The sequence below is a fragment of the Coregonus clupeaformis genome, chromosome 30 (assembly GCF_020615455.1).
Source record: "Coregonus clupeaformis isolate EN_2021a chromosome 30, ASM2061545v1, whole genome shotgun sequence".
NCBI classification, from domain to species: domain Eukaryota; kingdom Metazoa; phylum Chordata; class Actinopteri; order Salmoniformes; family Salmonidae; genus Coregonus; species Coregonus clupeaformis.
The window spans coordinates 37,948,907-37,971,995 of NC_059221.1; the positions used below are offsets into that span (position 1 = coordinate 37,948,907).

Consider the following 23,089-nt stretch of genomic DNA (forward strand, 5'->3'; position numbering starts at 1 on the left):
AACACCTAGTCAAACACTAACTAACATGGGGCTTGGTCCAGAGAACACCTAGTCAAACACTAACTAACATAGGGCTTGTCCCAGAGAACACCTAGTCAAACACTAACTAACATAGGGCTTGGTCCAGAGAACACCTAGTCAAACACTAACTAACATAGGGCTTGGTCCAGAGAACACCTAGTCAAACACTAACTAACATGGGGCTTGTCCCAGAGAACACCTAGTCAAACACTAACTAACATAGGGCTTGGTCCAGAGAACACCTAGTCAAACACTAACTAACATAGGGCTTGGTCCAGAGAACACCTAGTCAAACACTAACTAACATAGGGCTTGGTCCAGAGAACACCTAGTCAAACACTAACTAACACGGGGCTTGTCCCAGAGAACACCTAGTCAAACACTAACTAACATAGGGCTTGGTCCAGAGAACACCTAGTCACTAACTAACATGGGGCTTGGCCCAGAGAACACCTAGTCAAACACTAACTAACATGGGGCTTGGTCCAGAGAACACCTAGTCAAACACTAACTAACATAGGGCTTGTCCCAGAGAACACCTAGTCAAACACTAACTAACATAGGGCTTGGTCCAGAGAACACCTAGTCAAACACTAACTAACATAGGGCTTGGTCCAGAGAACACCTAGTCAAACACTAACTAACATGGGGCTTGTCCCAGAGAACACCTAGTCAAACACTAACTAACATAGGGCTTGGTCCAGATAACACCTAGTCAAACACCAACTAACATGGGGCTTGGTCCAGAGAACACCTAGTCAAACACTAACTAACATGGGGCTTGTCCCAGAGAACACCTAGTCAAACACTAACTAACACTGGGCTTGGTCCAGAGAACACCTAGTCAAACACTAACTAACATAGGGCTTGGTCCAGAGAACACCTAGTCACTAACTTACTAACTAACACGGGGCTTGGTCCAGAAAACACCTAGTCACTAACTTACTAACTAACATGGGGCTTGGTCCAGAGAACACCTAGTCACTAACTAACTAACATGGGGCTTGGTCCAGAGAACACCTAGTCAAACACTAACTAACATGGGGCTTGGTCCAGAGAACACCTAGTCAAACACTAACTAACATGGGGCTTGTCCCAGAGAACACCTAGTCAAACACTAACTAACATAGGGCTTGTCCCAGAAAACACCTAGTCAAACACTAACTAACATAGGGCTTGGTCCAGAGAACACCTAGTCAAACACTAACTAACAAAGGGCTTGGTCCAGAGAACACCTAGTCACTAACTAACATGGGGCTTGGCCCAGAGAACACCTAGTCAAACACTAACTAACATGGGGCTTGGTCCAGAGAACACCTAGTCAAACACTAACTAACATAGGGCTTGTCCCAGAGAACACCTAGTCAAACACTAACTAACATAGGGCTTGGTCCAGAGAACACCTAGTCAAACACTAACTAACATAGTGCTTGGTCCAGAGAACACCTAGTCAAACACTAACTAACATGGGGCTTGTCCCAGAGAACACCTAGTCAAACACTAACTAACATAGGGCTTGGTCCAGAGAACACCTAGTCACTAACTAACTAACATGCGGCTTGGCCCAGAGAACACCTAGTCAAACACTAACTAACATGGGGCTTGGCCCAGAGAACACCTAGTCAAACACTAACTAACATAGGGCTTGGTCCAGAGAACACCTAGTCAAACACTAACTAACATAGGGCTTGGTCCAGAGAACACCTAGTCAAACACTAACTAACACGGGGCTTGTCCCAGAGAACACCTAGTCAAACACTAACTAACATAGGGCTTGGTCCAGAGAACACCTAGTCACTAACTAACATGGGGCTTGGCCCAGAGAACACCTAGTCAAACACTAACTAACATGGGGCTTGGTCCAGAGAACACCTAGTCAAACACTAACTAACATAGGGCTTGTCCCAGAGAACACCTAGTCAAACACTAACTAACATAGGGCTTGGTCCAGAGAACACCTAGTCAAACACTAACTAACATAGGGCTTGGTCCAGAGAACACCTAGTCAAACACTAACTAACATGGGGCTTGTCCCAGAGAACACCTAGTCAAACACTAACTAACATAGGGCTTGGTCCAGAGAACACCTAGTCAAACACTAACTAACATAGGGCTTGGTCCAGAGAACACCTAGTCAAACACTAACTAACATAGGGCTTGGTCCAGAGAACACCTAGTCAAACACTAACTAACACGGGGCTTGTCCCAGAGAACACCTAGTCAAACACTAACTAACATAGGGCTTGGTCCAGAGAACACCTAGTCACTAACTAACATGGGGCTTGGCCCAGAGAACACCTAGTCAAACACTAACTAACATGGGGCTTGGTCCAGAGAACACCTAGTCAAACACTAACTAACATAGGGCTTGTCCCAGAGAACACCTAGTCAAACACTAACTAACATAGGGCTTGGTCCAGAGAACACCTAGTCAAACACTAACTAACATAGGGCTTGGTCCAGAGAACACCTAGTCAAACACTAACTAACATGGGGCTTGTCCCAGAGAACACCTAGTCAAACACTAACTAACATAGGGCTTGGTCCAGAGAACACCTAGTCAAACACCAACTAACATGGGGCTTGGTCCAGAGAACACCTAGTCAAACACTAACTAACATGGGGCTTGTCCCAGAGAACACCTAGTCAAACACTAACTAACACTGGGCTTGGTCCAGAGAACACCTAGTCAAACACTAACTAACATAGGGCTTGGTCCAGAGAACACCTAGTCACTAACTTACTAACTAACACGGGGCTTGGTCCAGAAACACCTAGTCACTAACTACTAACTAACATGGGGCTTGGTCCAGAGAACACCTAGTCACTAACACTAACTAACATGGGGCTTGGTCCAGAGAACACCTAGTCAAACACTAACTAACATGGGGCTTGTCCCAGAGAACACCTAGTCAAACACTAACTAACATAGGGCTTGTCCCAGAAAACACCTAGTCAAACACTAACTAACATAGGGCTTGTCCCAGAGAACACCTAGTCAAACACTAACTAACAAAGGGCTTGGTCCAGAGAACACCTAGTCAACTAACTAACATGGGGCTTGGTCCCAGAGAACACCTAGTCAAACACTAACTAACATGGGGCTTGGTCCAGAGAACACCTAGTCAAACACTAACTAACATAGGGCTTGTCCCAGAGAACACCTAGTCAAACACTAACTAACATAGGGCTTGGTCCAGAGAACACCTAGTCAAACACTAACTAACATAGTGCTTGGTCCAGAGAACACCTAGTCAAACACTAACTAACATGGGGCTTGTCCCAGAGAACACCTAGTCAAACACTAACTAACATAGGGCTTGGTCCAGAGAACACCTAGTCAAACACCAACTAACATGGGGCTTGGTCCAGAGAACACCTAGTCAAACACTAACTAACATGGGGCTTGTCCCAGAGAACACCTAGTCAAACACTAACTAACACTGGGCTTGGTCCAGAGAACACCTAGTCAAACACTAACTAACATAGGGCTTGGTCCAGAGAACACCTAGTCAAACACTAACTAACATGGGGCTTGGTCCAGAGAACACCTAGTCACTAACTAACACGGGGCTTGGTCCAGAGAACACCTAGTCACTAACTAACACTGGGCTTGGTCCAGAGAACACCTAGTCAAACACTAACTAACATGGGGCTTGGTCTAGAGAACACCTAGTCAAACACTAACTAACATAGGGCTTGGTCCAGAGAACACCTAGTCAAACACTAACTAACTAACATGGGGCTTGGTCCAGAGAACACCTAGTCACTAACTAACACTGGGCTTGGTCCAGAGAACACCTAGTCAAACACTAACTAACATGGGGCTTGGTCCAGAGAACACCTAGTCAAACACTAACTAACATGGGGCTTGTCCCAGAGAACACCTAGTCAAACAATAACTAACACTGGGCTTGGTCCAGAGAACACCTAGTCAAACACTAACTAACATAGGGCTTGGTCCAGAGAACACCTAGTCAAACACTAACTAACATAGGGCTTGGTCCAGAGAACACCTAGTCAAACACTAACTAACATAGGGCTTGGTCCAGAGAACACCTAGACAAACACTAACTAACATGGGGCTTGTCCCAGAGAACACCTAGTCAAACACTAACTAACATAGGGCTTGGTCCAGAGAACACCTAGTCAAACACTAACTAACATGGGGCTTGTCCCAGAGAACACCTAGTCACTAACTAACATAGGGCTTGGTCCAGAGAACATCTAGTCAAACACTAACTAACATAGGGCTTGGTCCAGAGAACACCTAGTCAAACACTAACTAACACGGGGCTTGGTCCAGAGAACACCTAGTCAAACACTAACTAACACGGGGCTTGTCCCAGAGAACACCTAGTCAAACACTAACTAACATGGGGCTTGGTCCAGAAAACACCTAGTCACTAACTAACTAACATAGGGCTTGGTCCAGAGAACACCTAGTCAAACACTAACTAACATAGGGCTTGTCCCAGAGAACACCTAGTCAAACACTAACTAACACTGGGCTTGGTCCAGAGAACACCTAGTCAAACACTAACTAACATAGGGCTTGGTCCAGAGAACACCTAGTCAAACACTAACTAACATAGGGCTTGTCCCAGAGAACACCTAGTCAAACACTAACTAACATAGGGCTTGGTCCAGAGAACACCTAGTCAAACACTAACTAACATAGGGCTTGGTCTAGAGAACACCTAGTCAAACACTAACTAACATAGGGCTTGTCCCAGAGAACACCTAGTCAAACACTAACTAACATAGGGCTTGGTCCAGAGAACACCTAGTCAAACACTAACTAACATAGGGCTTGGTCCAGAGAACACCTAGTCAAACACTAACTAACATAGGGCTTGGTCCAGAGAACACCTAGTCAAACACTAACTAACACGGGGCTTGGTCCAGAAAACACCTAGTCAAACACTAACTAACATGGGGCTTGGTCCAGAGAACACCTAGTCAAACACTAACTAACATAGGGCTTGGTCCAGAAAACACCTAGTCAAACACTAACTAACATGGGGCTTGTCCCAGAGAACACCTAGTCAAACACTAACTAACACGGGGCTTGGTCCAGAGAACACCTAGTCAAACACTAACTAACACGGGGCTTGGTCCAGAGAACACCTAGTCAAACACTAACTAACACGGGGCTTGTCCCAGAGAACACCTAGTCAAACACTAACTAACATAGGGCTTGGTCCAGAAAACACCTAGTCAAACACTAACTAACATAGGGCTTGTCCAAGAGAACACCTAGTCAAATACTAACTAACATGGGGCTTGGCCCAGAGAACACCTAGTCAAACACTAACTAACATGGGGCTTGGTCCAGAGAACACCTAGTCACTAACTAACATAGGGCTTGGTCCAGAGAACACCTAGTCACTAACTAACATGGGGCTTGGTCCAGAGAACACCTAGTCAAACACTAACTAACATAGGGCTTGGTCCAGAGAACACCTAGTCAAACACTAACTAACACGGGGCTTGGTCCAGAGAACACCTAGTCAAACACTAACTAACACGGGGCTTGGTCCAGAAAACACCTAGTCAAACACTAACTAACACGGGGCTTGGTCCAGAGAACACCTAGTCAAACACTAACTAACATTGGGCTTGTCCCAGAGAACATCTAGTCAAACACTAACTAACATAGGGCTTGTCCCAGAGAACACTTAGTCAAACACTAACTAACATAGGGCTTGGTCCAGAGAACACCTAGTCACTAACTAACATAGGGCTTGGTCCAGAGAACACCTAGTCACTAACTAACATAGGGCTTGGTCCAGAGAACACCTAGTCACTAACTAACATAGGGCTTGGTCCAGAGAACACCTAGTCAAACACTAACTAACATAACTGCAATTCCAGTTTACTGCCTGCTTTTACTGTTGGTATGGTGCCCTGACAACAGTGGGGGAAGTATTGGATGTTTATTCAACATACTCAGGGATGAAAGTAGATGTAATTTCTTCCCGGTACGGGACCTCAGAATTACATATACAGTGAGGGAAAAAAGTATTTGATCCCCTGCTGATTTTGTACATTTGCCCACTGACAAAGAAATGATCCGTCTATAATTTTAATGGTAGGTTTATTTGAACAGTGAGAGACAGAATAAAAACAAAAAAATCCAGAAAAACGCATGTCAAAAATGTTATAAATTGATTTGCATTTTAATGAGGGAAATAAGTATTTGACCCCTCTGCAAAACATGACTTAGTACTTGGTGGCAAACCCCTTGTTGGCAATCACAGAGGTCAGACGTTTCTTGTAGTTGGCCACCAGGGTTGCACACATCTCAGGAGGGATTTTGTCCCACTCCTCTTTGCAGATCTTCTCCAAGTCATTAAGGTTTCGAGCCTGACGTTTGGCAACTCGAACCTTCAGCTCCCTCCACATATTTTCTATGGGATTAAGGTCTGGAGACTGGCTAGGCCACTCCAGGACCTTAATGTGCTTCTTCTTGAGCCACTCCTGTGTGTTTTGGGTCATTGTCATGCTGGAATACCCATCCACAACCCATTTTCAATGCCCTGGCTGAGGGAAGGAGGTTCTCACCCAAGATTTGACGGTACATGGCCCCATCCATCGTCCCTTTGATGCGGTGAAGTTGTCCTGTCCCCTTAGCAGAAAAACACCCCCAAAGCATAATGTTTCCACCTCCATGTTTGACGGTGGGAATGGTGTTCTTGGGGTCATAGGCAGCATTCCTCCTCCTCCAAACACGGCGAGTTGAGTTGATGCCAAAGAGCTCCATTTTGGTCTCATCTGACCACAACACTTTCACCCAGTTCTCCTCTGAATCATTCAGATGTTCATTGGCAAACTTCAGACGGGCATGTATATGTGCTTTCTTGAGCAGGGGGACCTTGCGGGCGCAGCAGGATTTCAGTCCTTCACGGCGTAGTCTGTTACCAATTGTTTTCTTGGTGACTATGGTCCCAGCTGCCTTGAGATCATTGACAAGATCCTCCCGTGTAGTTCTGGGCTGATTCCTCACCGTTCTCATGATCATTGCAACTCCACGAGGTGAGATCTTGCATGGAGTCCCAGGCCGAGGGAGATTGACAGTTATTTTGTGTTTCTTCCATTTGCGAATAATCGCACCAACTGTTGTCACCTTCTCACCAAGCTGCTTGGCGATGGTCTTGTAGCCCATTCCAGCCTTGTGTAGGTCTACAATCTTGTCCCTGACATCCTTGGAGAGCTCTTTGGTCTTGGCCATGGTGGAGAGTTTGGAATCTGATTGATTGATTGCTTCTGTGGACAGGTGTCTTTTATACAGGTAACAAGCTGAGATTAGGAGCACTCCCTTTAAGAGTGTGCTCCTAATCTCAGCTCGTTACCTGTATAAAAGACACCTGGGAGCCAGAAATCTTTCTGATTGAGAGGGGGTCAAATAATTTTTTCCCTCATTTAACGTTCAAACTGTATTCCCTTTTATTGTGGCATAAACACAACCAGTCATCTCTGCCTTGGTGTTCTCATCGTTTTGGAGCGTAGGCTCTACCACACGTTTTAAAGTCCATTCGCACATTTTTCATGCCTAATGATAAATAATAATGATAAATAAATGGTGTAATAGCCGACAGTTTTCTTGACATTTTATTTTAATTATTGTGATAAGCTCATGTTTTACCGGTACGGTGTCTCCTTTGCAGGGACGCTGTACTGGACCGTACCGCCTTACCTTCACCCCTGAACATGCTAAATCTAAAATGAATCGGCTAGCTGGCAGAGGGGGAAGAGGTCAAGCAAATATAACTCCACCAAATCAACCTGAGGTACTGAGCTGCAGTTAAAGAGGAAAGGAACATTCCGTACAGTCTACATAACAACAGAGGAAAGGGACATTCAGTACAGTCTACATAACAACAGAGGAAAGGAACATTCAGTACAGTCTACATAACAACAGAGGAAAGGAACATTCAGTACAGTCTACATAACAACAGAGGAAAGGGACATTCAGTACAGTCTACATAACAACAGAGGAAAGGGACATTCAGTACAGTCTACATAACAACAGAGGAAAGGGACATTCAGTACAGTCTACATAACAACAGAGGAAAGGAACATTCAGTACAGTCTACATAACAACAGAGGAAAGGAACATTCAGTACAGTCTACATAACAACAGAGGAAAGGGACATTCAGTACAGTCTACATAACAACAGAGGAAAGGGACATTCAGTACAGTCTACATAACAACAGAGGAAAGGGACATTCAGTACAGTCTACATAACAACAGAGGAAAGGAACATTCAGTACAGTCTACATAACAACAGAGGAAAGGAACATTCAGTACAGTCTACATAACAACAGAGGAAAGGAACATTCAGTACAGTCTACATAACAACAGAGCTCATTATAGGAAATCAAACAGACCATGAGCAATGGGATAACTGGCTGCTAATAGATCCTATATAAAAAACTCACCCTGTGGCAGCCATGTAAGGACGGGTTCTTCTGCTAACTCTATTCTTAATATATTTACCTAAAGTTGTTGTCTCTTACCATTTGGCCAGACACACCATGTCATGGATCTTCCTCCAGTTCTCTCCAAAGTCCTCAGACAGCCAGAGTTCATTCTGTAAAGGGTTAAAGGGTTTACAAGGGTATTCAAAATATATACATACGCAACAAAAGATATGGCGCCAGTAATGTTCTCTCTAGTTTTGTTTGGATTCCCACAGCTTGACTCTCCACCTCTGACACATTTAACAGACCTGCTACTGAGTCAGACCTGCTATTGAGTCAGACCTGCTACTGAGTCAGACCTGCTACTGAGTCAGACCTGCTACTGAGTCAGACCTGCTATTGAGTCAGACCTGCTACTGAGTCAGACCTGCTACTGAGTCAGACCTGCTACTGAGTCAGACCTGCTACTGAGTCAGACCTGCTATTGAGTCAGACCTCCTACTGAGTCAGACCTGCTACTGAGTCTGACCTGCTACTGAGTCAGACCTGCTATTGAGTCAGACCTGCTACTGAGTCAGACCTGCTACTGAGTCAGACCTGCTACTGAGTCAGACCTGCTACTGAGTCAGACCTGCTATTGAGTCAGACATGTTACTGAGTCAGACCTGCTACTGAGTCAGACCTGCTATTGAGTCAGACCTGCTACTGAGTCAGACCTGCTACTGAGTCAGACCTGCTACTGAGTCAGACCTGCTATTGAGTCTGACCTGCCACTGAGTCTGACCTGCTACTGAGTCAGACCTGCTATTGAGTCAGACCTGCTACTGAGTCAGACCTGCTACTGAGTCAGACCTGCTACTGAGTCAGACCTGCTATTGAGTCAGACCTGCTACTGAGTCAGACCTGCTACTGAGTCAGACCTGCTACTGAGTCAGACCTGCTATTGAGTCAGATTATGAAGGGATTTAGAGGGTCTTTACACTTTTTGCTAAAATACCCTCGGCTACACATATTACTGTAAAGTTGCGAACGTGTCACCTCCGGAGGTAGCGCTTGACACTCGTCCGCAGGGCTCAAAGTGCAACCAGATAATAATTGTTGTGATGATAAGGCTTCCCTGACCATTGTTTCAGAGGGCCCTTAGAGAAACAAGTGAGGGCCTCCCGAGTGGCGCAGTGGTCTAAGGTTGTGCCACTAGAGATCCTGGTTCGAGTCCAGGCTCTGTCGCAGCCGGCCGCGACCGGGAGACCCATGGGGCGGCGTACAATTGGCCCAGCGTCGTCCAGGCTAGGGGAGGGTTTGGCTGGCATGTTCTTGTCCCATCGCGCACTAACGACTCCTGTGGCGGGCCGGGCTCAGTGCACGCTGACGCTGACACGGTCGCCAGGTGTACGGTGTTTCCTCCGACACATTGGTGCGGCTGGCTTCCGGGTTAAGCGGGCATTGTGTCAAGAAGCAGTGAGGCTCGGCAGAGTTGTGTTTCGGAGGACGCACGGCTCTCAACCTTCGCCTCTCCCGAGTCTGTACGGAAGTTGCAGCGATGGGACAAGACTGTAGCTACCAATTGGATACCACGAAATTGGGGAGAAACGTTTTTTTTTTTTATAAGAGAAAGAAGTGAGTGCAGATTCGATAGCGTCATGGCTGCACCATTACTACAGCGAAAACGGTTTGCTTCTAACCCAACCAGGTCAAAAGATCTGACCCATATTACCGGCACCACATTTGTATCTTCCTATAGCGCATTTAAACATTCATAAACCATGTCATGGGCCGTTCTAAATCTATCATGTGGTGCTCCTTACTTTCAGTTGGAAGCACCAGTGCTACCAATTAACATTTTTAAATTTAGAGCCATGCTCGCCCGACAGTTGCCCCCCTCTAAGTGAGGCAGTGTAAACAGAATTGTCTCGTTGAGCCAACATTCTTACAGTATTTTTTTTTTATATAGCAGAGCAATGTTTTTGAAATGTAAAGACATTTTCTTTATTTTTAAAGACTTGTTTTATTGAGTTTAACTGTAATTGTAGTAACAGCCGTTACATTTTGAAGTTGTCGCCGTAGCTTTAAATCTCAACAGCATTTTTTGTTGTTGCTTTCCTGCAATAAAGAAACTCCCCATCAACGTTTTCAGTGGCAATTTGCTTTTACCTCATATAATGACTTCCATGATATTGATCAAATGAAGCCTGGTTTGTTCTGAACAAAAATATAAATGCAACATGCAACAATTTCAAAGATTTTACTGAGTTACAGTTCATATGAGGAAATCAGTCAATTGAAATAAATTCATTAGGCCCTAATCTATGGATTTCACATGACTGGGAATAAAGTTATGCATCTGTTGGTCACAGATACCTTAAAGAAAATGGGCCTCACAATGGGCCTCAGGATCTCGTTACGGTATCTCTGTGCATTCAAATTGCCATCGATAAAATGCAATTGTGTTCGTTGTCCGTAGCTTATGCCTGCCCATACCATAACCCCACCATGGGGCTCTCTGTTCACAACGTTGACATCAGCAAACCGCTCGCCCACATGCAAATTGCACGCTCCCTCAAAACTTGTGGCATTGTGTTGTGTAACAAAAAAGTTTCCTTTTATTGTCCCCAGCACAAGGTGCACCTGTGTAATGATCATGCTGTTTAATCAGCTTCTTGATATGCCACACCTGTCAGGTGGATGGATTATCTTGGCAAAGGAGAAATGCTCACTAACAGGGATGTAAAAAAAAAAATGTGTGCACAAAATGTGTGGGATCTTTTATTTCAGCTCATGAAACATGGGACCAACACTTTAGCTAGCTAGCTAATGTTACCTAGCTGTGTAGCCTATATTATAATATGAATGACACTATGACTAAGTTACTGTACTATATTCGTATTGGGAGGGGTAAACGTTCATTATTGATATACTAACGTTACTTGATCATGTTGTTAGCGGCACAGGTCCTAATCCAGGCACTTGTCATCTCCCGTCTGGATTACTGCAACTCGCTGTTGGCTGGGCTCCCTGCCTGTGCCATTAAACCCCTACAACTCATCCAGAACGCTGCAGCCCGTCTGGTGTTCAACCTTCCCAAGTTCTCTCACGTCACCCCGCTCCTCCGCACACTCCACTGGCTTCCAGTTGAAGCTCGCATCTACTACAAAACCATGGTGCTTGCCTACGGAGCTGTGAGGGGAACGGTACCTCCTTACCTTCAGGCTCTGATCAGACCCTACACCCAAACGAGGGCACTGCTAGCCCCCCTACCTCTACGGAAGCACAGTTCCCGCTCAGCCCAGTCAAAGCTATTCGCTGCTCTGGCACCCCAATGGTGGAACAAGCTCCCCCACGACGCCAGGACAGCGGAGTCACTGACCACCTTCCGGAGACACTTGAAACCCTACCTCTTTAAGGAATACCTGGAATAGTCTAACAGTAATCCTTCTACACCCCCCTCCCCGAGTGGTGGTTGTCCCACTGGCTATCCTAAGTTGAATGCACCAATTTGTAAGTCGAAGAGCGTCTGCTAAATGACTTAAATGTTAAATGTTTGTAGAGCCACCTTTAGCAGCAATTACAGCTGCAAGCTAAATGACTTAAATGTAATGTAAATGTTAGTTAGCCCTTGATCATGACTCTCAGTTCCATTACATTACACATAAGAGTCATTGGACGAAGACGTCTTCTGTACAGAGTGGATTTGTTAAGAGCCCCGAAGCTCGGTCTGAACATCAACACGCATCGCTTGCAGTCCGGTTTTGGAAGCGTAAGGACCTTATCTTTCATATCAGCGAGAAATAATAATAATATTTTTTATTTTTTAAGGTTAAATTGATACACATCTTTATAGGATTAGTGTTCCCACACGGTGATATCTCTGTGTTTACAGAAGACAGACGGAAGACAGAGGGACCACCTGTGCTAATTAGCTATCTAGCGTGCTCCGAACACCTGTGTGGAATGGAAGAAGGCCATAGAAATGTTTTGTCACTGAATAATACTGTCTTCTGCAACTGTGATGAAGCCGGTTAACACAGTGTACAGTAAGGGTATATTTTGCATTAGTGAAATTATTTTGATGTGATATTAAAGTAAAGGGCTTTATGTTTCTAGAACTATATCACAATTGAGAATCGATACATGTTTAGATGGGAGTATTTAGCTGTTTTGGCTGCCAGAGCCAGTCTACCTCTGAAAACATATTACGCTATTGAATAATGCAACAATTCACAAGCATGTGCAGACTATTAAAGGGTTTAGTTTCTCATCCGAACACATTCAATTGGCTGACAACACACAGCTAACTCCTGCTAGATAGCTGCAGTGCCTTCAGAAAGTATTCATACCCCTTGACTTATTCCACATTGTGTTGTGTTAGTCTGAATTTTAAATTGATTAAATTGAGATTATATATTAATAATATATATTATTATTATTATACATTTTTGGATTGGATTGTTGAATAGCTTACTGGCTAGTGGCTACTGTGATATTTACAGTAAATTTGAGCTGCAAACCAAGAATGTCACGTTGCCAGCCACAACAAAAGGTAAGGCAAGGATGTAACATGAATTATATAGTATATATAATAATATAGGATGTGAATTGAAAGTAGATATCTCTTTCTCCACTCCGCTCTCCTTCATCTCTCGTAGTGGGAATAAGGCCTTAGATAAAGAGGCTCTGAGCAGCTCGTCAATCCTGAGACTGGCCAGACGACAGGTGTGTAAAAGTACTGATAAAGTACTGATACTGGATAAAGTACTGGGTATTAGGAGAAGTACAAATATTTTGTACTACTCCTCAGTTTCCATACGCAAGCACACACAAACACACACAAACATACACACAAACATACACACAAACACCCTGACCCCCCCACACTCACAGTGTTGCTGATGACCAGGAGAACATTGGCGTCTCTGGGGTTGTATATGATCTGCATCAGGGGGTTGAAGGGAAGGTCCTGCTGCTCAAAGCTGTTCCCAAAGTCTCTGGAGAGAAAGATACGAGAGCCCAGGCTGCCAGACACATCACCTGTCAGGATCACCTGGGAGGAGCAGGCCAGGCAAACCAAATTAACTTCTACAACTATTCTGAACATTGAACAGCCTTTTGCTACATATGGAGACATACCATATTTTTTAAGCCTTATTATAAAGCTTAGAAAAGTAACAAAGATTTCAGTAAAGTGTTTCTTATAGGCTAGTTCACAGGTTCTAAACACAAAATGCTTCTTACCTTCCCAGAGTTCTCTGGTCCGATGGCGATGCCGAACTCTGTCCTGATGAAAGTGTTGTTGATGAGGTTTGTGACGTCCTGGAACGACTTCCCATAGTTCTCACTGAGGGGGAAGAGAAGGAGGTGAGGCGGTCAAATAGGACACTCTTTTCCAAATACACACACTTTTAATATTTAACCAGTTGTCAGCTCAAAGAATATCTGTATTCTTACACGGACATTCTTCCGACATAACTGGTGGTGAATCAGTCTGCTCATAACTGCGATAGAGTTTAGACTGACCGAATCTCAACATGAACAACCCTTACCTTCGATAGAGTTTAGACTGACAGAATCTCAACATGAAGAACCCTTACCTTCGATAGAGTTTAGACTGACCGAATCTCAACATGAAGAACCCTTACCTTCGATAGAGTTTAGACTGACCGAATCTCAACATGAAGAACCCTTACCTTCGATAGAGTTTAGACTGACCGAATCTCAACATGAAGAACCCTTACCTTCAATAGAGTTTAGACTGACCGAATCTCAACATGAAGAACCCTTACCTTCGATAGAGTTTAGACTGACCGAATCTCAACATGAACAACCCTTACCTTCGATAGAGTTTAGACTGACCGAATCTCAACATGAAGAACCCTTACCTTCGATAGAGTTTAGACTGACCGAATCTCAACATGAAGAACGGCACCTGGAATGTTGTCAGAGCCAGAATGACCTGTAGAGAACAAGTCAGAACACCTGTAAGGACTAGTAAAGAACACCTGTAAGGACTAGTACAGAACACCTGTAAGGACTAGTACAGAACACCTGTAAGGACTAGTACAGAACACCTGTAAGGACTAGTACAGAACACCTGTAAGGACTAGTACAGAACACCTGTAAGGACTAGTACAGAACACCTGTAAGGACTAGTACAGAACACCTGTAAGGACTAGTACAGAACACCTGTAAGGACTAGTACAGAACACCTGTAAGGACTAGTACAGAACACCTGTAAGGACTAGTACAGAACACCTGTAAGGACTAGTACAGAACACCTGTAAGGACTAGTATAGAACACCTGTAAGGACTAGTACAGAACACCTGTAAGGACTAGTACAGAACACCTGTAAGGACTAGTACAGAACACCTGTAAGGACTAGTATAGAACACCTGTAAGGACTAGTACAGAACACCTGTAAGGACTAGTACAGAACACCTGTAAGGACTAGTACAGAACACCTGTAAGGACTAGTACAGAACACCTGTAAGGACTAGTACAGAACACCTGTAAGGACTAGTACAGAACACCTGTAAGGACTAGTACAGAACACCTGTAAGGACTAGTACAGAACACCTGTAAGGACTAGTACAGAACACCTGTAAGGACTAGTACAGAACACCTGTAAGGACTAGTATAGAACACCTGTAAGGACTAGTATAGAACACCTGTAAGGACTAGTACAGAACACCTGCAAGGACTAGTACAGAACACCTGTAAGGACTAGTACAGAACACCTGTAAGGACTAGTACAGAACACCTGTAAGGACTAGTACAGAACACCTGTAAGGACTAGTACAGAACACCTGTAAGGACTAGTATAGAACACCTGTAAGGACTAGTACAGAACACCTGTAAGGACTAGTATAGAACACCTGTAAGGACTAGTACAGAACACCTGTAAGGACTAGTACAGAACACCTGTAAGGACTAGTATAGAACACCTGTAAGGACTAGTACAGAACACCTGTATGGACTAGTACAGAACACCTGTAAGGACTAGTACAGAACACCTGTAAGGACTAGTACAGAACACCTGTAAGGACTAGTACAGAACACCTGTAAGGACTAGTACAGAACACCTGTAAGGACTAGTACAGAACACCTGTAAGGACTAGTACAGAACACCTGTAAGGACTAGTATAGAACACCTGTAAGGACTAGTACAGAACACCTGTAAGGACTAGTACAGAACACCTGTAAGGACTAGTACAGAACACCTGTAAGGACTAGTACAGAACACCTGTAAGGACTAGTACAGAACACCTGTAAGGACTAGTACAGAACACCTGTAAGGACTAGTACAGAACACCTGTAAGGACTAGTACAGAACACCTGTAAGGACTAGTACAGAACACCTGTAAGGACTAGTACAGAACACCTGTAAGGACTAGTATAAACTGGGTGGTTCGAGCCCTGAATGCTGATTGGCTGAAAGCCGTAGTATGTGAGACTGTATACCACGGGTATGACAAAACATTGATTTTTACTGTTCTAATTACATTGGGTAACCAGTTTATAATAGCAACAGGGCATCTCGGTGGATGGTGGTATATGGCCAATATACCACGGCTAAAGGCTGTCCTGGCCATATACCACAGCCCCTCGGGCCTTACTGCTTTAGTATGGAACACCTGTATTCCATCTATGAGTTTGAGACCCTGGTTTGACACATAATGATCATTAAAAACTAAAAAATCAGCACGTAAATTGGGACAGAATGGAACACTGGGATAGTAAAACTCACCCCGGTGGCGTCTCCGACCCAGGCCAGTGACACGGACCCACTCAGGTCGTCGAAGGAATACTGACAAGAAAAGAGAGAAAATAAGACTATTTTTATTATTTATTATTTATTACATAATTAAAAAGGAAGGAAGCCATCACATTAGTCATGCAGCGTGTCATACAGCAGTCGTCTCTAGACATACACGCTCTTCAATATTACCTGCAGCAGATCTAATAATGTAATAAGGGTATACGCTACACGGTCAAAAAATATGTGGACACCTGCTCGTCGAACACCTCATTCCAAAATCATGGGCATTAATACAGAGTTGGTCCCCCCTTTGCTGCTATAACAGCCTCCACCCTTCTGGCGCAGTGGTCTAAGGCACTGCATCGCAGTGCTAGCTGTGCCACTAGAGATCATGGTTCGAGCCCAGGCTCTGTCGTAGCCGGCCGTGACCGGGAGACCCATGGGGCGGCGCACAATTGGCCCAGGGTCGTCCAGGGTAGGGGAGGGAATGGCCGGCATGTAGCTCAGTTGGTAGAGCATGGCGTTTGCAATGCCAGGGTTGTGGGTTCGAGTCCCACGGTGGGCCAGTATGAATTTTTTTTAAATATAATAATAATGTATGCACTCGTAAGTCGCTCTGGATAAGAGCGTCTGCTAAATGACTAAAATGTAATGTAGATGTTGGAACATTGCTGCGGGGACTTGCTTCCATTCAGCTAGAAGAGCATTAGTGAGGTCGGGCACTGATGTTGGGCGATTAGGCCTGGCTCGCAGTCGGCGTTCCAATTTATCCCAAAGGTGTTTGATGGGGTTGAGGTCAGGGCTCTGTGCTGGCCAGTCAAGTTCTTCCACACCGATTCGACAAACCATTTCTGTATGGACCTTGCTTTGTGCACAGGGGCATTGTCATGGTGAAACAGGAAAGGGCCTTCCCCAAACTGTTGCCACAAAGTTGGAAGCACAGAATCGTCTAGAATGTCATTATATGCTGTAGCGTTAAGATTTCCCTTCACTGAAACTAAGGGGCCTAGCCCGAACCATGAAAAACAGCCCCAGATCATTATTCCTCCTCCACCAAACTTTACAGTTGGCACTATGCATTCAGGAAGGTATCGTTCTCCTGGCATCCGCCAAACCTAGATTCGTCCGTCGGACTGCCAGATAGTGAAGCGTGATTCATCACTCCAGAGAACGCGTTTCCACTGCTCCAGAGTCCAATGGCGGCAAGCTTTACACATTTACATTTTAGTCATTTAGCAGACGCTCTTATCCAGAGCGACTTACAGTTAGTGAGTGCATACATTATAAAAAAATATAATTCATACTGGCCCCCCGTGGGAATCGAACCCACAGCCCTGGCGTTGCAAACGCCATGCTCTACCAACTGAGCTACATCCCTGCCGGCCATTGCCTCCCCTACCCTGGATGATGCTGGGCCAATTGTGCGCCGCCCCATGGGTCTCCCGGTCGCGGCCGGCTACGACAGAGCCTGGATTCGAACCAGGATCTCTAGTGGCACAGCTAGCACTGCGATGCAGTGCCTTAGACCACTGCGCCACTCGGGAGGCTTACACCACTCCAGCCGACGCTTGGCATTGCGCATGGTGATCTTAGGCTTGTGTGCGGCTGCTCGGCCATGGAAACCCATTTTATGAAGTTCCCAACTAACAGTTCTTGTGCTGACGTTGCTTCCAGAGGCAGTTTGGAACTCGGTTGTGAGTGTTGCAACCAAGGATCAATTTTTACGAGCTACGCGCTTCAGCACTTGCCGATCCCGTTCTGTAAGCTTGTGTGGCCTACCACTTCGCGGCTGAGCCTGTTGTTGCTCCTAGATGTTTCCACTTCACAATAACAGCACTTACCGTTGACCGGGGCAGCTCTAGCAAGGCAGAAATTTGACAAACTGACTTGTTGGAAAGGTGGCATCTTATGACGTTGAAGATCACTGAGTTCTTCAGTAAGGCCGTTCTACTGCCAATGTTTGTCTATGGAGATTGCATGGCTGTGTGCTCGATTTTATACACCTGTCAGCAACGGGTGTGGCTGAAATAGCCGAATCCACTAATTTGAAGGGGTGTCCACATACTTTTGTATATATAGTGTATTAAAGTCATACGCCTAATTTGACTTTAAAAAGTGCCCAAATAGCTACGTAACAGAACTATTGTGTTCGTTTGTGTTTGTGCACAAGTGAACCTAACGACCTTTCCCTCCCTACTGCTGTGCCATACCGCTGCCTCTCACTCTCCAGATCCCCAACGGTTACAAAGCATCACTATAATGTACAGACCAGACCAGACCAGTAGGCCAGACCAGTAGGCCAGACCAGACCAGACCAGACCAGACCAGTAGGCCAGACCAGACCAGACAGACCAGTAGGCCAGACCAGACCAGACAGACCAGTAGGCCAGACCAGACCAGACCAGACCAGTAGGCCAGACCAGACCAGACCAGACCAGTAGGCCAGACCAGTAGGCCAGACCAGACCAGACCAGTAGGCCAGACCAGTAGGCCAGACCAGACCAGACCAGACCAGACCAGTAGGCCAGACCAGACCAGACAGACCAGTAGGCCAGACCAGACCAGACAGACCAGTAGGCCAGACCAGACCAGACAGACCAGTAGGCCAGACCAGACCAGACCAGTAGGCCAGACCAGACCAGACCAGACCAGTAGGCCAGACCAGACCAGACAGACCAGTAGGCCAGACCAGACCAGACCACACCAGACCAGTAGGCCAGACCAGACCAGACCAGACAGACCAGTAGGCCAGACCAGACCAGACAGACCAGTAGGCCAGACCAAACCAGACCAGACCAGACCAGTAGGCCAGACCAGACCAGACAGACCAGTAGGCCAGACCAGACCAGACAGACCAGTAGGCCAGACCAGACCAGACCAGTAGGCCAGACCAGACCAGACCAGTAGGCCAGACCAGTAGGCCAGACCAGTAGGCCAGACCAGACCAGTAGGCCAGACCAGACCAGTAGGCCAGACCAGACCAGACAGACCAGTAGGCCAGACCAGACCAGACCAGACCAGTAGGCCAGACCAGACCAGACCAGTAGGCCAGACCAGAAGACCAGACCAGTAGGCCAGACCAGACCAGAAGGCCAGACCAGACCAGTAGGCCAGACCAGACCAGACCAGTAGGCCAGACCAGTAGGCCAGACCAGACCAGACCAGACCAGTAGGCCAGACCAGTAGGCCAGACCAGACCAGTAGGCCAGACCAGACCAGACCAGACCAGACCAGTAGGCCAGACCAGTAGGCCAGACCAGAAGGCCAGACCAGTAGGCCAGACCAGTAGGCCAGACCAGTAGGCCAGACCAGTAGGCCAGACCAGACCAGTAGGCCAGACCAGACCAGACCAGTAGGCCTTGGACCAAACATCCTCACAGTAGGAGGCTGCACTATAGTACAACCAATCCCAACTGTCAATCAACTGCCAAATCCTCTTTAGAAGAAGAGTCAAACTTAGAGTCAAACACTTACTTAAAAGGATAGTTCATCCAAATTAGAAAATGATGCGTTGTTTTCCTTACCCTGTAAGGTATGACAGCAATCCATGCTTTGGTTTACTTTCCCTGGCACTGTTTCCACATGCTAACGTTTTAGCAGTTGTGGCATGAATCCAATCAAGTCCTGGCTGGTACCGATATTAGCGTTTTTGTCCAAATCATCCGAAAGTATCTAAAATGTATTGTGAAGCTCAACAAAGTCACTTATAGATGATTTGAAAATGATGTGTGAAAAATGCTAATATCGGTACCATGACTTGAATGGGATTTGTGCTACAACTGCTAAAACATTAGCATGTGGAAACAGTGCCAGGGAAACTAAACCAAAGCATTGGATTTCTGACCGGAGCTGCTGGTGCTGCTAGCTAGCCAGAATAAGATACTTAAACTCTTAATCTCATCAAGCGGTTACTCTACTCTATGTGGACATTCATAGATTAGGCCCAGGCCACATCCGGGCAGCCCCATCTATAAACCAGACCTGGGTTCAAATACTACTTGAAATTATTTAAAATACTTCATCTGTGCTTGATTGAGATTGCCTGTTGCAATGAAACCAATAGACCAGTCCCAAAAGTACAAACCCTGCTCACCTGGCACTCCAGGCAAACTCTCAAAGTATTTAATAGATTTGAAATATTTCAAATAGTATTTAAACCCAGGTCTGCTTAAAGCTGCAGTGGGAACTATGCTGTACGGTACCCAAACAGGAGTATGTTGGACCTATGGGGGAATTTAAGGTGAGCCTCTTGAAATTCTGCCTTCAGTCTTTAGAGTTAATCCAAAATGGCACCCTAATCACTATAAAGTTCCCTACTTTTCACCAGGGCCAAAATGGAAAAGTGGGCCATTTGGGACACATATTTAGTCTCTAGATTACCCATAACCCTGCCTTTGGGTTCAAGGTCTGTCTGGGACGGAGAAACTATGCAAAGTCTATGGTGTTGGAATGGCTGGATGAATGGCTAGTGGCATTAGATCTGAAACTATGTAAATCATTATCAGTGCATGACTCTAAGAAGATCTGTGACAACAGGATATGGTATGTATAGCAATGAATTCATGCATTTTGTTTTGGGAAGCCCGTAATTTGTAAGGTGGTCATTGTTTGGAAATATAGCTGTAGTCCTATTCACGGTTGGTTCAGAGACCTACAACTTGTTGCCAAGGACTGACTATAAAGCTGATTGTTCATTTGTCAGAGGTTAACTAGGGTACAGGATGTGGTGTCCCTGATCTTTTCCCTCAGGACCTGGTGGTTCATCAGATGCAGAAAATATAAGCGTTACCAACTGCTGAATCATGTCAAGCTTCCTTATGTATGATGTAGCCAATGTGTAATAACAACATTCATACATAGGAGGAACGTATCATTTAGAAGCAAGCACATCTTATAAGTTGTTGCTACTCGCTAGAAGGAAATGAAGGACAGGGGTAAGGACAATCAAGAACAGGACATACACAAATTATTACCAGGAACTACGAACTAAAATCAACAAGGTGTCTGTGGGTATGCTGTCTGTTATCCGAGTAGACCACGGATGCATTGGGTAAGATGTTGTTATATTTGCTCTACCCTGTCCTGTGTTAACACAGCCAGATAGTAATATAGCCCTTGCTTCAAGGACATCTGGTGATCTGAAATTAGACTACGCTCTAAGGAAGAGCTGGCTACAGGGTGTTTGAGGACAACATCGTTAAGAAAGACAGTCTGTGGCAAGTTCATGATACACTCCCAATTATCATCAGTTCTGCCTATAGGCCTAATGCATAGTCTAAATGTCAACAACGTATAGTCACGAAAAAACGAATAATATGGGCCTACTCCCAACTCTCATCAGTTCTGCCAAGTAGCCTATTGTAAATGTCAGAAGCAGAAACAGTAGCATCTGTACCTGTATTAACATAACAACCAAACACACCCTTCCCCTATATGTCTAAGCCTATCACGTTAGCCTATTTTACCATCCAGACACACTGAGACAGAACGTGAACACAACGTAGCCTCAACTACAGTATGAACTACAGTATAGTGTAGTCCCGCTTAACGCCAGGGTTGTGGGTTCGATTCCCACCGGGGGGGCAGTATGAAAATGTATGCACTCACTAACTGTAAGTCGCTCTGGATAAGAGCGTCTGCTAAAATGAGTAAAATGTAAATGTATGAACTACAGGGTTTGCATGTGTGAATTTGATAACCTAAAATGCTTAACGACCAAACTCACACCTGATGACACCTGTACTTTCTTGAAAAACTGGATATTAAATACCCTCCATAGACTACACAGGATATGAAATAACGTTCCATAGACTACACAGGATATGAAATAACGTTCCATAGACTACACAGGATATGAAATAACGTTCCATAGACTACACAGGATATGAAATAACGTTCCATAGACTACACAGGATATGAAATGCCCTCTATAGACTACACAGGATATGAAATGCCCTCCATAGACTACACAGGATATGAAATAACGTTCCATAGACTACACAGGATATGAAATAACGTTCCTTAGACTACACAGGATATGAAATAACGTTCCATAGACTACACAGGATATGAAATAACGTTCCATAGACTACACAGGATATGAAATGCCCTCTATAGACTACACAGGATATGAAATGCCCTCCATAGACTACACAGGATATGAAATAACGTTCCATAGACTACACAGGATATGAAATGCCCTCCATAGACTACACAGGATATGAAATGCCCTCCATAGACTACACAGGATATGAAATGCCCTCCATAGACTACACAGGATATGAAATGCCCTCCATAGACTACACAGGATATGAAATGCCCTCCATAGACTACACAGGATATGAAATGCCCTCCATAGACTACACAGGATATGAAATGCCCTCCATAGACTACACAGGATATGAAATGCCCTCCATAGACTACACAGGATATGAAATGCCCTCCATAGAGTACACAGGATATGAAATACCCTCCATAGACTACACAGAATATTTGACCATCTAGGCCTGGCATAGTCTAGAGTTAGGTCATTCCTAGTATGAAGTACACCACCATCATACCATCAAACGTACACTGGGTTACACCTATTCTCTATAGCTTACATAGATAAAGAATGTCTCCTTATTGAAAAAGAATGCTAGTTTTATGCAATGTGAAAACAAGGTAGCTATGCCAGGCCCAGTATGAAGTACAGCAGCATCATTCCTATGGGGAAATATAGCTCAGACTCATTACCATTAGAGAGGGAACAGTTGAGAGACAGGAGTAACTGGAGACACATAAGTATATGTTTACACCAGACTAGAGACTACAGAATGGCCTCAATGCAGTAAGGCACTGGGCAGGATAAAACATTTACACTGCTCTTCGTATTTCTATACTGTATTACA

At 45.0% G+C, this 23,089-nt stretch overlaps 1 protein-coding gene across 1 annotated transcript in view; it reads right to left on the reverse strand.

Annotated features, from left to right (window-relative positions):
• The window catches only part of LOC121546140 (sortilin), a 52,144-nt gene that overhangs the window by 27,695 nt on the left and 1,360 nt on the right, over positions 1-23,089 (reverse strand). Inside the window, exons 2-6 of the mRNA XM_045209561.1 lie at positions 16,188-16,247; positions 14,322-14,395; positions 13,678-13,780; positions 13,325-13,486; positions 8,545-8,618 (exon numbers count right to left, since the gene is read on the reverse strand). Coding sequence (XP_045065496.1) covers positions 8,545-8,618; positions 13,325-13,486; positions 13,678-13,780; positions 14,322-14,395; positions 16,188-16,247 — 473 coding nt within the window. The remainder of the gene's footprint in view (positions 1-8,544; positions 8,619-13,324; positions 13,487-13,677; positions 13,781-14,321; positions 14,396-16,187; positions 16,248-23,089) is intronic.